This window comes from Danio aesculapii, chromosome 24 (assembly GCF_903798145.1).
Source record: "Danio aesculapii chromosome 24, fDanAes4.1, whole genome shotgun sequence".
Classification (NCBI taxonomy): domain Eukaryota; kingdom Metazoa; phylum Chordata; class Actinopteri; order Cypriniformes; family Danionidae; genus Danio; species Danio aesculapii.
The window spans coordinates 10,521,493-10,538,747 of NC_079458.1; the positions used below are offsets into that span (position 1 = coordinate 10,521,493).

At 35.0% G+C, this 17,255-nt stretch overlaps 1 protein-coding gene across 4 annotated transcripts; it reads right to left on the reverse strand.

Annotated features, from left to right (window-relative positions):
• Nucleotides 1–1,517: 1,517 nt before the first annotated feature.
• Nucleotides 1,518–14,370, reverse strand: fam168b (family with sequence similarity 168 member B). 4 transcript variants are annotated; one of them, XM_056451086.1, is made up of 7 exons: nucleotides 14,239–14,370; nucleotides 10,855–10,943; nucleotides 10,627–10,710; nucleotides 7,491–7,585; nucleotides 7,227–7,407; nucleotides 5,088–5,207; nucleotides 1,518–2,706 (listed from the first exon to the last, which is right to left on the reverse strand). In XM_056451086.1, the coding sequence occupies exons 2-6, from the start codon at nucleotides 10,922–10,924 to the stop codon at nucleotides 5,098–5,100; spliced, it is 540 nt and encodes a 179-aa protein (XP_056307061.1). In that variant the 5' UTR covers nucleotides 10,925–10,943; nucleotides 14,239–14,370; the 3' UTR covers nucleotides 1,518–2,706; nucleotides 5,088–5,097. The 4 variants fall into 4 exon arrangements, with proteins under 4 accessions (XP_056307061.1, XP_056307060.1, XP_056307058.1 ...); XM_056451085.1 differs by having other exon boundaries at nucleotides 7,227–7,404; nucleotides 7,491–7,633; XM_056451083.1 differs by having other exon boundaries at nucleotides 7,491–7,633.
• Between the last annotated feature and the right edge of the window lie 2,885 nt (nucleotides 14,371–17,255).

Sequence of the window (17,255 nt, forward strand, 5' to 3'; positions counted from 1 at the left end):
ACAATCTGTTTTTGAAACAAATGAAGACAGCAGAAGTCAATAATTCATTTGAATCATTTAGCCTGACTTGTTTACTGTTCAAAAATATTTTAAATGTTTCTCAAAATAAAAAATATTGTGTTCAAAAGGGAAAAAAGTTGTATTTTTTTTACCCAAACATTTCAAAAGAACATGTTTTAGATCAGTAATCAATACCGCAAAACCGTGATATTTTTTTATCCAAGGTTATCATACCATCAGAATCTTATACCAGCCCATGCCTAGTTCATAGTTCATACACATTACTACTAAAATTCCATGACTTTAAGACTTTCAAGCAAATTTTCATGACCTGTTTCTTGGAATGTCTAAGTATATGTGGTAGATAATAAGAAAAAAGATGCACATTCAAATTGAAATTGAATTCTAAAACACAACAATCTATTTTTTATCTTTTTATTTCCTACCTAAAATTTATTTAGATGAGGGTTTCTGCAAGTTTCATCACGTCAAATTTAAGACTTTCTAAGACCATTATTAATTACATTTAAGACTTATATGGGGATAAACACTATTTTCCAATGGAAAAAGAAAAGATTTTTACTATCCTCATTAAAAAAAAAAGTCTAATTTACTTATTTCTTAGTCACATAGTTTAAATAATGTATCAAAACAAGCAAACTCTGGTTTCACAGATGCACTTTTTTAACATAACATTTCTTTATAAAGATATACACAACTGTCTCTCCAGGTCAGTGTCCTCACCATGAATAAATGGAGAACTTTTAAACGAATATGTTATAAAGGAAGATAATTAAACTATATTGGTAAAAAGAGTTAAAAATTAATTTATTTGGTAAGTTTTATTGAGATGGATTGCTGGTGATTGGATGATTTGGGCCTGAATGAGTAGCTTTTCGTGGGCATAAGATAATTAAGACCTGTTTAAAATGATTTAAGACCCACAATACAATGTTTTGGTAAATTTGAGACCTTTTAAGGCCTAAAATTTTGTTTTAGGAATTTAAGACCCCACAAATACTCTGTTAAATAATACTTATACAGCAGTAATAATGTAACAGTATTTGATTGGCCAAGGACAGAAAAGAAGTAAAAACAACTAACCTATATTCAAATATTCAGATATCTTTTAAACAAATTTCCATGACTTTCCAAAACTTTGTCTGTTTTTTCAAAACCTTTCCAGGCCTGGAAGAGGCTGATTTAAAACACCATGGCTTTTCCAGGTTTTTGATGACTGTGTAAACTCTGATTTTAGGCGAATTATCTGTTTGAATTTGAGAATAATATTTTAACATTGACAAATACCTAATCACAGTCCTTATTCAAGCATGAAATAACAAAAACATCAAAGAATACAGCATACAATGCATTTTTATGGTAAGAGTTCTTAAAATTCCACTAAGTCTCCTGCACTTTGTAAAAATGTCTGATTATTAAGCCATACTTTATACAGTTTTAAAAAATTCGGAGAAGTGTTAATTATTCAAGAAACACTTCAAATAAAACACCCAAACTCCTAATTTATTACTGTATTTATTTTTTGGTCTTTCTTGAAAATACAAAACAAAAAACACATTAAACGTTACAAAACATTCTTTAACCGAAGTGACGTAGGCAATGTATAAAGTAAAAAGACGATGAAATTCAGTTACGGTGTCATTTTGAGGTAACAAGCGATGTTTTGGGTCAATAATAACAACTAAATATTTCAAATTCACCTCCTCAAACAGTAACCAGTAGTGTTATCAAATCAACTTAATTGACTTTTCCTCTTTTTTTAAGCAACCACATGAACGATTTATCAATTAAAATGTCGCAGCTCAACGCGATTCCAATATTAATCCTTCTAGAAGACTTTTAAAAGTTAAGAAAACCAAACCAGAGGTACACGAATGAGTTATAGCATGCTCTCAGCACCAATACAGCTCAATCAACCAATTTATGTACACACACACAGGCAATTAGTGCAACAATTAACTGCAGCGAGAGCATGTAGAGTGATAAAACTTACCAACTAAAAACAGGCATATGAAGCAGAGGCACAAACCCTAAAAGTTCGTCTCTCCAACAGGGTAAATCAGTAACAAACACGGCGTCACCCCAGAGAAGACGAACCATGCCTGTAGCTACAAATACCCAAATTAAAACCAGGTAAAATAACCCCCCAAAAATGCTAACGTTGTTAATATTTTGTATGAAATAACAATTAAGACATTGCATTTAATATACAGTTGTTTTTCCCCCGTCCCGATTATTTTTGCTTCAGATAACTGCTGATGGTTTTGCATCTGTCGTAGCTGGTAGCTGTTGGTTTATTATTATTATTAGCATTTTTTTTATCCTTTTTTTTGTTTTGTTTTAATATATACATGCATCCCAATAAAACTAATTCCAACTCTCTTCCGGTTTCACCAATTAAAGAGTTAGCTAAAAAAACAAACTGCAAGACAGTCCACACAACACAATTCAGCATGAAGAGCTTTGTCTGGTCTTCGGCCGTGAGATAAGTCGTCGAATGAAGTGAAGGATGGGAAGTAGTAATGGAGCCGGACTGGGAAGATACTCTTTCCTTTTCGTCTGCCAACTGGAGTCGGATTCACATTATGGTTGGAAGGAAGAGCAACTGGCTGATAACACTCGTAGCGTCAGCTCCAATCGTAAAAATACTGGACAGTGAGAATGCATATCTACCATCTTTTTGACCTGAAGGTGGTGACAACAACAAAAAAAGACAATTATTTCACACAGGGACAGAAAATAAAAATACTTTGTGAGTATAGAAGTTTAAAAGGGTTTTCAACATTTACAAAAAAAAAGCTGTTTGCTTAAACTATTTATTTAGAATGAGCTGAAACAATTCTTGAGTTTTGGGGACAACTTAATTGTCTGTTCAATCCACTTAAATTTGTAAAAACTAACAAGTAAACTTAATTCCTTCAAGTTGTCCCAATACAAATTTATTTTACAGTGAAGCATCAAAAACTGCAATGTGTATGTGTCAATCTGTAGCATGATTTACAGAAGTCACCCACTAAAAAGTAATACATATTTACTGTCATTTTAAATCTTATTTAGTCCACACTACAGCAAACCACTATTTGTCAACAAAACCTTTTTAAAAACATCAAAAAAGGTATTACTCTTTCATATATTTAGGTTAAAATATGCATGTAATTTTATTTTTACTTAAGTCTGACGTTGAATTATGATCACACATTTTTACCCCTATTTTGACATTTTATGTTAACAAAAGCTTATTGAAACATTAAAATAGACATTTTACTACATTTGTACTATTACTTTTTGTAAATTTGATCTCAAATATGACCCATATACACTGAAAAAAACTGGTCAAAAAGAGAAACATTTCTTCTTAAAAATTGCTAGTAAAAAACTATTGCAGAGAGAGAGAGAGAGAGAGAGAGAGAGGGGAGAGATGTGGAGACGAGAGAGAGAGGAGAGGAGAGGAGGAGAGAGGGATGAGACGAGAGAGAGAGAGAGGAGAGAGAGAGAGAGAAGAGAGGAGAGATGAGAGAGAGAGAGAGAGAGAGAGAGAGAGAGAGAGAGAGAGAGAGAGAGAGAGAGAGAGAGAGAGAGAGAGAGAGAGAGAGTGGGGGGGTGTAAATATACTGATTATTATTATTTATTATTACTGTTTGATCCATAAATGTTGATTGTTAAATGTACTGTTATTCTGCATCATTTGTTTTATTTGTTGTATTTTTTAATTATTATTATAGTTTATTCTTCTGCTACTGCTAACTACTTAATGTGTGTTTATTTATATATAAATATATAGGTGTTCTTTTTAATGTAAACTTTATAAAAGCGTTGGCAATAAAGCAATCATTGAAAACTTGCAGTTTCACCAAGTTAAATTTAAGACATTTTTAAGACCATTATGAATGAAATTTTAGACTCATAAAGGGGCTAAATGCTAAGGAACTTTTCAAATGGTCCAGATGGAAAAGATTTTTATTTGCTTTATCAAAAAAAATATATATTACATTTAATAATACAAGAATAAAAATTTTATATATTTTAGAGATTTCTTAGCAAAATATTTTAAATATTGTGTAAAAACAAGCAAGCTTTACTTGTATCCACACTTTGTCCAGCATAAATTTTCCAGCATTTTCTTAAATATCAGACTGTCAGCTTGACTTTTAAATGTGGTTTATACATCAGTTCAACAAGCATTAAGCTCCTGTTGAATAATAATTTAGTCAACTATTCAATGATAATTCATAAAGAAAGTCACTTGCTTTAATCATTTTCTAAATGACATTTTAAACAATTGAGTGAATGATTTAAGGAATCAGTCATTAAGACAAAGATTTGCTGAAATGTGGTTTTCGTGTCACTTATTTATCAGTTCAATAGTCAATACAAATTATGCAAAAAAATAAAATGAATAAATCACATAGAATTAGGGCTGGGCAATATGGCAAAAATGCTAATTCGATAATTATTTTCCATATTGAACAACAACGATATTTATTTCAATAAAAGTTGATAATGCTTCCAGATTTAAAAGAGTATCTCAACAACGACTGAAGCCACAACAATTAGAACGTCCATTAAATGGCATAACATTTTCAGCCGATAAATATTCGGTGGCCGTACATCTCTAATAAACACACTTTTAGAATCCCATTGTTGTACATTTCTGCTGTGTGATTGGCTCTTAGATCAATATAGAGTAAAAAAAAAAAGTCCAGAGCTTATTATTGTTATTGACATCAATTTTATTGGATATAATATCTTCAGATTAAAGCTAGAGTTCACCCTAAAATAAAAATTTACTCACACTCAAGTGGTATTAAAAACTTATGAATTTCTTTCTTCTGTTGAACACAAAACATCCAGCCATTCACATCCATTTTTTCAACATCCTTTAACATTTAACATTCTTCAGTCAACCACTAAAATGTAATACAAATTTAATGTCATTTTACACATTTACTGTCATTTACCTTTGTGTTCAACTGAAGAAAGACAGTCAAACAGGTTTGGAACAAGTGGGATTAAGTAAATAATGATAACAGAATTGTAACATTTGGGGATGTTGATTTTGTACTCACAGTGTCGTGTTCACCACTGCGGGGGAACGTAACTGTAGGTTGGAGTGGCAGGCTGGCGGTAGGTGGGCATCGAGGGATGGGGTGCGACTGGCGTCGGAGAGTGAGTAGTTAATAACGTCCCTGAGAATTAAAAACAAAATTCATGCATATTCACCCTTTCCTTTCCTTTCCTTTCCAATAGAGTGCAACAGTCAGGTTTGAGAAGTAAAAAGTCATTCACTTTCTTTATAGGTAAACTGATCAGATTTGTTTTGCTCTATTATGAGTTTAAAGAACATTAATCAACTATATGCGTTTCTCAAACCTATCTGTTCTCATTGTGTCAAATTACTTTAGAAATAATCATGTTTAACAGTAGACTTGATGTTGAAAACTACACTACAAGAATGCCTAGAGAAAAATCCACCCATCAGAAAGTTGCTAAATCTGGCCATTTTTTGCTAAACACACTTTCAAAATACTTTAAGACATTTTAAGGCCCAAGATTTAAGAAATTTAAGATATTTTAAGACCCTGTATTATTTTAGAGTCATAACCACGCTTATTTGTAGAGCAAGTAGCTTCACTGATGTTTGTTATTCCTAGTCTTTTGAATGAATCTCGGGATGTGCTGATGTGGAATTTTTGGCCGATATCAATAACCGATAACTCTTAAGATTTGGAGCCTGATAACCAATATACTCATTTATTCATTTTCAACTGCTTTTCCAGGGCTGGGTCGCGGTGGCAGCAGTCTTAGGAGAGAACCCCAGACTTCCCTCCCCCTAGACACTTCCTCCAGAGGGATCCCGAGGGTTCCCAGGCCAGGTGAGAAACATAGTCCCTCCAGCGTGTCCTGGGTCTTCCCCGAGGCCTCTTTCTGGTCTGAAAAGCCTGGAACACCTCCATAGGTAGGCGTCCAGGAGGCATCCGAAACAGATGCCCGAGCCACCTGACTTCTCTCGATGTGGAGGAGCAGCGGCTCTACTCAAAGCTCCTCACCCTATCTATAAGGGTGCCCCTGCCACCCTGCAAAGGAAACTCATTTCGGCTGCTTGTATCCTAGATATTGTCCTTTCGGTCATGACCCAAAGCTCATGACCACAGGTAAGCATAGGAACGTAGATTGACCGGTAAATCGAGAGCTTTGCCTTTCGGCTCAGCTCCTTCTTTACAACAGCAGACCGATATATCGACCGCATTACTGCTGCCACTGCACCAATCCGCCTGTTAATCTCACGTTCCACCCTTCCCTCACTCATGAACAAAACCCCAAGACACTTGAACTCCTCCACCGAAGGACTTTCCTTTGTTACTTTTTCCTTTGCTATCATGTTTACACATTTAATATTTTTTCCTGAGACGATTTAAACCAATATACACAGTGGCACTCTATCACTAACATATCTACAATGGTAAGGAACATGGTAACTTACTGAGATATTAATGCACAATACCAGATAAAGATAAGACAGACTTTGAAGGAATAAACAATATGAGGCAAGCGCCTTTGTAGTGCAATGGTCAAGTCTGAACAAGTTCCATGCACGTATGCGCCATGGGCGTTGCTAGGCCTATTTTAGGGGGGCTGTAGCTTTGTATACGGAATACTAGTATACAACCCATATTAAACAAAATTTTTAAGTGTATTGCTATTAAATTACTACTTCTAAATGTAATATTAGGCTTTATATATATATATATATATATATATATATATATATATATATATATATATATATATATATATATATATATAATTATTTATTTATTTTTTAACCTTATAAGGAGCTGAGCCACCCTAAAATGACAATATTAAAATCACCCCTGGTATGCGCGATGCAGGCAGTTCTGTATGATTACATAATCTATCGGCTTAAAGATATCGGCCTATTTTTGACACTGAACCGATAATGATAACATTGTTGATACCGGCTGATAACGATATGGCCGCTGATATATCGTGCATCCCTAAATGAATCAGAAGTTGTAAAACAACTGCAGAAAGAGTTTACTTCTGCACTGTAACTAGCTTGTAACTTCTTTAAATAAAACTATGAATAAATTATACATAAACTAACAAAGCCTTTTTTAAAATGGCTGAACACTGACTGTTACACTCTGTTGCATGACTTTTAATAGATTATTTCTGTGACTGACCAGCTGACATCGCCATGGTGGTCCCTCCCACCATTCCCATTGCGACTCCATTGGGGCGGGGTGGTGGAATGGGCGGAGCATACATGGCCGCTGGCATGCCATTGGGCTGCACCACTGTTGTGTGATGAATGACATGAGGCGGCGCTGCGTAGAGGGGCTGTGTGTAGTAAGTGCCTTGCTGCTGAGGGAGAAAAGTATCCAAAATATTAACCAAATACATGTTTGGTGCTATTTGTTTATTTCCAGGTATATGATCTTGCTTACCTGTGCGTATGGGTTCTGCTGGGGGTAAGGACTTCTCACGGGGTAGACGGCAGCTTGGTAGGGGTTGGGTGATGAAGAATAAGGGGGAACAGCACCTGTTGTTGGGGAGCAGGACATTTTGAAAGGGGTCCCCGGAGCATAACCTGTAGGTATGATAATATATGACAAATTAAATAAGACAATAATCTAATGATGTTTTCTCTTTTCTTTTTAATTTTTATAAATTGTATTTTAAATATTACATTTTTTGCATTTAAAAAGCAATGAACGGAAAACAAGCAACTTATTTACTTATAGTAAAATTATTTTACTTTGTTATGAACTATATAAAGCTTATCCCTTAATCTTTCTCCTTAATTTCATGAATTTTACCTCAAATGTAATTTTATTCCTGAGTATTTATACCGTAGAAGTACAGTTTTGTCTATTTAGTAGTAGTATTAATTTTAAAAGCTCATTCTAAGGTACAATAATAATACATGGACAGTGGTCCCTCACTATAAAGCGGTTCACCTTTCGCAGCCTTACAAAATTTTTCGTGCAATTTGACATGTTTTTTTTTTTACAGCACATTGTGTTCTGCGTCCTGATAGGCTGTAGGCTATTGTCAATCAATCTCCTCCGTGTCATGTCTCCTGTACAGTACAGAATGCGTTCAGCTTGCCAAACTTACATAAAACTTCGATCGCTAGCAGTTTGACACTGAAATGCTGTACTGTGTGTTTGCAAATTTTCTCCCCACAATATTGACGAAACCTTCTGCACCATAAAAGGCACCTGCAGTAGCACCCAAAAGGCAGAGGAAGATGCTAACCATCACACAAAAAGTTGAACTTCTGGACATGCTAAAGGAATGTAGAAGTTACGTGGCTGTAGGGCACCATTACTGAATAAATGAACGAGGATCAAATGGTTTTGATCTTTGGTTACATTCTATAATACTGGACTTATTTTTCTACAAAGGTTTGATCTTTGAGAGTCTTTAAACAAGAGAGAAAAGTGTGAAAATGTTAATGCCTGTCTGAGAAAAGTGTATAAAGTGTGTAGTGAGGGATTTTACAGCCTATAAACATCTATAAGTGTAAAAAATAAAGCGGACTACGTTGCAGGTTTTGTCTATTACGGGTTATCTTTAGAACGTAACTCCCACGAATAACAAGGGACCACTGTATAGTTCAAGCAAAAACTTTTATTTTGATGGGCTAACATAAAAAATTATTTGACACTGCAATAATTAAACAGCCTTTTTAGAAAAATTATACATATCAAAAACATATATTATGTTGTTATATATTATATTATATTATATTATATTAAAAAGTCTTTTTGCCATTTAAAATTCTAAATCTCTTTGATTTTATGTCATAAACCAGTGTTTCTCAACCATGTTCCTGAAGGACCACCAACACTGCATGTTTTGGATGTCTCCTTTGTTTGTCACACTCATTACAGGTCTTTCAGTCTCTGCTAATGAGCTGATGATCTGAATCAGGTGTATTTGGTTGAGGAAACATGGAAAATGTGCAAAGCTGGTGGTCCTCCAGGAACGTGGTTGAGAAACAGTCATAAACCATATGGAACTTAGAATTCCGTGAACCGTGCCCAGGTGCATTTCATGGTTCGTTTGAGGAGTGTGAGTGCTCTGAATCAGGCTTTGGCACGGTACGCTTTAGTGTGAGTGCAAAGTGCGCCTGAGCCCGAAACTAAAGACGAGACATGCCTTTTAAGGGACTGTTTAATATGAATTTATCAATCATTCTAACTGTTCAGTGAACGCAAACTCTCATAGTTTCATTCTCTCAATCGCAGTGAAATAGGGGCTTCTACTGGAAGTGTCAGTGAAAGACTGTCCAGCAAATGCAGTGAAATTGTGCAGTTTCTGCATTTTTAAGCAGTTGGAGTGTTTTAAATACTCGCGCTCACCTCCCTCGACATACTAAGCTACCACGACATAGCGCATATGAGATAAATGACATCAGTACATATAAACTGGTTATGATTATTACTGAACTGATACCGAATTGTCTGCGTCTGCATCGTGTTGCACCGAAGAAACAATTAATTGACACCCCTGAGGCAACTGTATATTGTGAGTATGCCCTAAAAGGCATAACAAAATGTTTTAGGATGAGAAATGAACACCATAGACTGAGCCACTTCTTTTGACATTTTCAGTTTTTCACAGAGATAACGTCAGTCATGTTTTGAATCTATCACTGTGCTAAACCACATACGTTTGTAGCTCCGCCCTCTCTTGAAAAATGGGCTGAGAGCACAATCTCATTTGAATTTAAAGCGACAGTCACCAAAACGCCACAATTTGGATCAAAGCCTAAAGGCTGCCCTTTCAAAGAGTTATAAAAAAATTGTGCTGTATTTTGAGCTGAAACTTTACATACACACTCTAGGGACGTCAAAGACTTACATTACATCTTCTAAAGCCTGGTTTATACTTCTTCGTCAAGTGATTGGTGTGACCCATGGTACATACAACGCTCGTAGCTGTTTATTTATACTTCTGCGCGCTCTTTCTGTTGCTATGCAATAACACCTCCGAAATGCTAGCGGGTGTTTTTGTTCCTCTGTGTCGAGTTTCTTCGCTGGCGTTTAGTTTTTTCTGAATGCTTCCTTAATGTACAAGTGCCTCAAACTCGTTCATTTTGAGGCAGGAACCGGCGGACGTGCAACAACTTTAACCATGAGGTAAACAAAGCAAAACGTTCCATCTGGAGCTCCTTCACGGGACTCCACGCTTGTAAACAATCGCTCTATCGGGCTTGCGTGGCTCTCGGTCCCGCCAACACTCGTCAGTGCTACCAAGCCGACCAATCACAGAGCTTGTGCTATGCGTCATTGGGACGTGTAGTTACATTTTTTGAGAGGTGCACGTCTGCAACGGCGGCGGCCACGGCAGGGGCTATGCGTCCATGCGTAGGCCGCACCATAGCATACACATGCGCTTGACGCAGAAGTATAAATCAGCCTTAAGGGGCATAGTGGGTCCTATTTAAAAACACATCTGCACCAGTTGATATATTATGCAGAGTCCAGTAATAACTGATTGAACAATAAACATCTCTGCATGCCTTCTGAGACCTGAAAACAGTTAAATAGGCGGACTTTAAGCTTTCTTTACCTGAAGGAAAAGCTGGATTAGCACCAGGATACATGCTGGGGGAGTAAGCTGGAGCTGCTGCTGCATAGCCCACAGGAAATCCAGCTTTTTGAGAGAGAAAAGAAAAATCACAGTAATGAACACAACAGCATTGACAATGTGCAGGAATTTAATTGCATGAGGTGTGAAAACTCCAGTCACTTCCTACTGATTGCATGCAAAGTGAGACAGAGCTCATTCTCTGGTTACCTGGGTATCCTATTCCTTTAGTGTTGGCATACGGAACCCCTGATGAAGCAGGGTTATAAACAGGGTTCATGATGTCTATCTTTCAGCACCTTTACAGGAAAAGAGAGTAGAAGAACTTATAATATACAACTAAACAATGAGATTTGTCTAAATGGTTGTTTTATAAGGCTGCATGATATTGGAAAAATCTAACATTACGATATTTTGTTATTCTGCAATATAAATACAATTTTACCAGATGACTTAAATATCTCTATTTGGAAAGAAATGATCATTTTAGATTATGATGATACTGTACGGGAGTGTATCTGCATAAAATCAAGTAAATAATCTAGAAGCATATATAAACTAAACAAAAAAAACAACAACAACAAAAAAATGTATGTATATATATATATATATATATATATATATATATATATATATATATATATATATATATATATATATATATATATATATATATATATATATATATATATTATTTTGTAGATATTCCAATAAGTACTGGTCAGAATAAGCCTGTTGCTTTATTTTATATAAAAACATGGAAAATATGTTTCTAATTAAGTGAAATTATATTATTAAAGAGAAATTCAGAATCTGTGAATATAGAACCAACTTTACCTCAATACAAACTTAAGCATCTTTACATCTAAATAAATTGTCAAAAAATGTAATATAGTCTATACATTAATGCTGTACATTAGTGGTAATTTACGCAAGCACTTTATTTACTTCTCAAATAATAATAATAATAATAATAATAATAATGTTATTTTAAAGAAATAATTAAATGACTGGTTTTTGTATCAGGACAGTCAGAAGCTGACAAAAAACTCAAAATAATAAATTTTAATTAAGCAGAAACAAAATAAGAAACAGATTTCATAGGGTTTCCCTAAATTCAAACTTTGATTGCATAGACCATTTCAATGTGACGATGTCATTGGCCCATGAACATTTCCTGGTTGTTGTCAAACTATTTCATAATTATAACAAAAGGCAATTCAATCAAGACTTAACATTAAAACAGCTATCATAACATTATTTATCAATATATGAACCTTTTCTGGATTCTCTGAAGCTATGGAAATAAAAAATGTAAAATAGGAAATACGTTAGGACCATTGTTATTGTTTACATCTCTCAAAATGGTCTATACATTGACAAAAACACAACAAACATAACAAAAATAATAATAATAATAAATAATAATCATAGTCATCATTATCGTCGTGGCCTAAAAATGATGTGTAAATAAATAATACAGCAAAAATTTAAACAACAAGACATACATACACACAAGCGTAAATATTGAGTTTCATAACTCGTGTTTAACAGTTATTAATTTGCAATGAATAACCTCAAGTCACCCTCTATTGCATCCGCATGTCAATCAAAACCAGTCCAATCACATATAAAACGTTATATTCAATACTAGGTATGGGACAATTACCAGTTTCAAGGTTTACTGCGATTTGGAAAATCAAGGTTTTAAAACCACTATAATTTTGTGTTATACCGTTCCTGCAATATTTGTACGTTTATTTTTTGTTGTTTTACGAGTTTTCACAATTTTGTTTAGTTTTTTAAGAGCAGTAACAGTATCTCCACATCAAAACCTACTGCTCAGCCTTACCAAACATCTGAAAAACAAATCACTTATAAACCAACACCCAAGCAGGCATGGGCCGGTATAAGATTCTGACGGTATGATAACCTTGGATAAAAATATCACGGTATCACAGTATTGTGATTACTGCTCTAAAATATATTCTATTTAAATGTCTGGGTAAAAACAAAAACATGTGTCCCTCTTCAACAATATATTTTATTTTGAGAACCTATTGAAAATATTTTGAAAGAGTAAAACATGTCAGACTAAATAAATTATTGAATTCTTCCATCTTCATTTGTTTCAAAAACTGATTTTTCTTTACGATTTAAAACAGCATCTTTGAAGATCTTTTCTGCTGAACATACAGATGTCCTAAAAACATAAATAAATGAATAAATAAATTAAGTTAACAGTTTTAAAACCTTGACTTTACCAAACCACGGTATACCTTGAAAACGGTTATCGTCCCATGCCTACACCCAAGCATGCTTTAGACCTGAACAGTGCCGTGGTTTATTGTATATCCAATTAAAATAAAGATATCCAAAGACGCCCTTTCAAAGAAATCTGTGTTTTTGAAGACAGCAGAAGTCAATGATTCATTTAAATTATTTAGCCTGACATGTTTACTGTTCAAAAATACTTTGAATGTTTCTTAAAACAAAAATTAATATAGAAAACAGGTTGTTGTTTTTTACCCAAACATTTAAATAGAATATATTTTAGAGCAGAAAACCACAATACAGTGAAACTGTGATATTTTAATGCAAGGTTATCATACCGTCAGAATCAAATAGCAGCCCATGACTAATGTTTACTGTTCCAAAATATTTTAAATGTTTCTTAATACAAATATGTAGTGTTCAATAGGGAAAACAGGTTGTTTTTCTACCCAGACATTTAAATAGAATATATTTTAGAGCAGTTATCACAATATTGTGAAACTGTGATGTTTTAATCTAAGGTTATCATACCGTGAGAATCAAATAGCAGCCCATAACTAATGTTTACTGTTCCAAAATATTTTAAATGTTTCTTAATACAAATATATAGTGTTCAATAGGGAAAACAGGTTGTTTTTTTACCGAGACATTTAAATAGAATACATTTTAGAGCAGTTATCACAATACCGTGAAACTGTGATATTTTTTATCTAAGGTTATCATACCGTCAGAATCTTATACCGGCCCATGCCTATAATACTAAACAACGATCTACGAATAAAGATGTCGCATTTATAAATAGCACCATGTTAAGACGCGTGCTGTTGTCAGATGCCGCGTGTTTCTGCTCGCATTGTGCGTTTGAGTATCGAGATCCAAAACATTCAGCCGATGCATCATAACACACAGCAATAAAAAACAGAATAAAAACAATCTGATGCAAAAAAAAAAAGCTAATTCGCATAGCGCGTCGCATCTGCATCCCTGAAACACAAGTATGGTTTTCAAAAAGCCTGCAGTCCCGACTGTAAACTGACTCTGTCGATTAATATTTCACACGATCAAAGAAGCGCTTTTAGCATCGCTGCCTTTCAGCTGGAGCCTCGATGCTTTAGCGCACCATAATAACAGACGTGACATTGTGCACGCAGGATGCAGCTCGGTGTTACAGGCCAACAGCAGCATCTCGCATCCCAGTTTATCCCAATTGACTCCATGTCCCGCTCCCGCATCCAACCCTCCTTTCCCCCGAACCAAAACCCGCTCGTACGGGCTGCTGAGGCGGTGTGTTTTTGTCGGACTGCGGCTGCGGGTACGTACGGTCGCTGGTGTTTTGTGTAGCGGGCGAATTAATCCAGTATTTCGCTGTTGTCTGGGTATGTTGTCTGTCTTGCGTCGGCTGCAAAAACGCTACGCACAGCGAGCGAGCTCTGGCACTGACTGGCTGTACCGTGCGTCACTTCCGTTTCTGGGGAGAAATGGCGGAAAGACGTATTCAAGGCGCTCGTCGAGGTGTTTTGAATAAAATTCGTGTTTTATTTGCTGATCTGTGGGTTTGTTTTAAACTGTTGGTATTGTTAAATAAAATCAGTGTACTTTTAGATTGTTTTGTGGGCTATTCTACATATTGTTTTGTTTAAATAGTTGTTAAAACTGTGTTAAAAGGTCTTTTTATTTTGATTCGTTTTTAATTAATATATGAACAAATAAGACTACTTTTATTTAAATGATGTTTACCCAAAGATTGTATTTATAACAACATATATAACTTTCTACAGCATGGGTCTCAAACTCAATTCCTGGAGGTTAACTGTTGCTAGATTGGATATGGATGCGGCCGGAAGTTAAAGAGAATTATTTATATTATTTTAAAAATTTCACATTTATTATATTTTATTAACGTCTACCCCCACACAAACCTTAAACCCAACCGTCACAGTAATGTAAAAACAGTAGTTGTACTGGCTATTATTTATGTTATCTATTAAATTACCCAATAATTCGTATTTTTTAATGCCTAAACCCCCTCAACCCTAAACCCAACCATCACAGTAACGTAAAAATATAAATTATTGCGTATCCGATCTAGATGTCACCATTCCTGGAGGGCCGCAGCTCTGCACAGTTTTGCTCCAACCCTAATCATACACAGCTGATCCAACTAATCAAGGTGTGCAAGACTCAGCTGTGTTTGATTAGGGTTGGAGCAAAACTGTGCAGAACTGCGGCCCTCCAGGAATCCAGTTTGAGACCTATGTTCTACAGTAAGTGACATAATTTCCGAATATTCATTTTCTTTTCGGCTTAGTTCCTTTATTAATCACAGTGGAATGAACCGCCAACTTATCCAGCATATGTTTTACGCAGTAGATGCCCTTCCTGCCAGGGCCGTAGCGGACATTTTAAAAGTGGGGGGACGGCTGTAGGAGATCATACGTTCATATAATTACTATTCACCTGTTTCTAAATTTCTAACCCCCCCACCTCCCCAGAAGAACCGGCCAAGCTGAGACTCGAACCAGCAACCTTGCTGTGAGGCGATCGTGCTACCCAGATTAAGTGAGCCCATTTTCAGAATATGAAAATACATTTCTTTTAAATAAATTGTTCCATTATTAGATCATTGTAATCCATTTTTTTATTTATTTGTTTTTTATTTTATTTATTTGTTTATTTATTTGTTTCCTATCATTTGTTTTCTATTTACCATTAAATCTTATAAAATAATGTAGGAAATTACCCATGGCAACTTTAATGTAAGACATCTTGGTATATTTTCCTTCGGCCCATAGCTCTCAGTGATATTTGGCTTTTGGTCCTTTGTACGAAAAAGTTTGGCCACCCCTGCTTTAAAATATGATTTAATTTATTCTATATGTCGTTTTTACAGATAAATGCTAATATACTTATAAAACTCTGAGTTGGGCTTCAGGGGGAAAATATATGCATATATTTATTATATACATAGCTATATACATGTGTATATTCTTTGTTCAACTTGCCACTTGGTCTAATAGTATAGCCTAATGTTCAGTTTATGCACAGACATATTGTTTCACTTTTGTTTCACAAAATTATTATTCTGCCAATAATCTAATTTATTCACCCATCACATTTTCAAAATCTGTTTGAGTTTCTTTCTCCTGTTGAACTGAAAAGAAAATATTTTGAAAAAAGCTGATGATAATGGGTGCCAGCCACCAGCATTCTTCAAAAAAAATATATTTTTGGGTTCAACAGAATAAAGAAACTCAACAGGTTTAGAACCACATGTGGGAGATTAAACGATTAGGTAATTTTTAATGTATAACCAAAAATCACAATTTCATCTAAATATCAGCAATGTCCTGTAGAAATGGATTATCCTAATCTTGGATGATTTATTAAGCTTCATCAAAATGTGAACTGTACCTTTAGGGATAGAAATGGGAATGAAAATATACTCACTATTTACTAACCATCAAGTGGCAACATTTATGAATTTCTGTTGAACACTAAAGAAGATATTTTGAAGAAAGCTGAAAACCTGCAACTATTGACTTCCATATGGAAAAACAAATAGAAAGTCAATGGTCACAGGTTTACAACATTTTTCAAAATATCTTCTTTTATGTTCAACAGAAGAAAAAAAAAAGTCTAACAGGTTTGAAACAAGTGTAAATGACAGAATTTCAATTTTTTTGTATGTAATTAGTATTTTCTAAACACTGAGCGGGTCCATGATGATGGCACAATGATGATTACAAAAGGTGAACTGTTTAGAGAACTGTTTATTTCACCCCAAAATAAAAAATTACTCACTATTTACTAACCATCAAGTAGCAACATGTATGAATTTCTTTAATCTGTTGAACACTAAAGAAGATATTTTGAAGAAAGCTGAAAACAGCCATTGAATTCCATAAGAAAATCAAATAGAAGTCAATGGTCCCAGGTTTACAACATTTTTCAAAATATCTTCTTTTATGTTCAAAAGAAGAAAGTCAAACAGGTTTGAATCAAGAGAAAATGATAACAGAATTTCAGTAGGGCGACGCAGTGACGCAGTATGTAGTGCTGTTGCCTCACAGCAAGAAGGTTGCTGGTTCGAGCTTCGGTTGGCTTTTTTGTGTGGCGTTTGCATGTTCTCCCTGCGTTCGCGTGAGTTTCCTCTGGGTGCTCCGGTTTCCCAAAGACATGCGGTATAGGTATATTTGAGTAAGCTTGTCTGTGGTGTATGAGTGTATGGATGTTTCCCAGAGATGGGTTGCAGCTGGAAGGGCATCCGCTGCGTAGAACATGTGCTGGATAAGTTGGCGGTTCATTCTGCTGTGGCGACCCCGGATTAATAAAGGGGC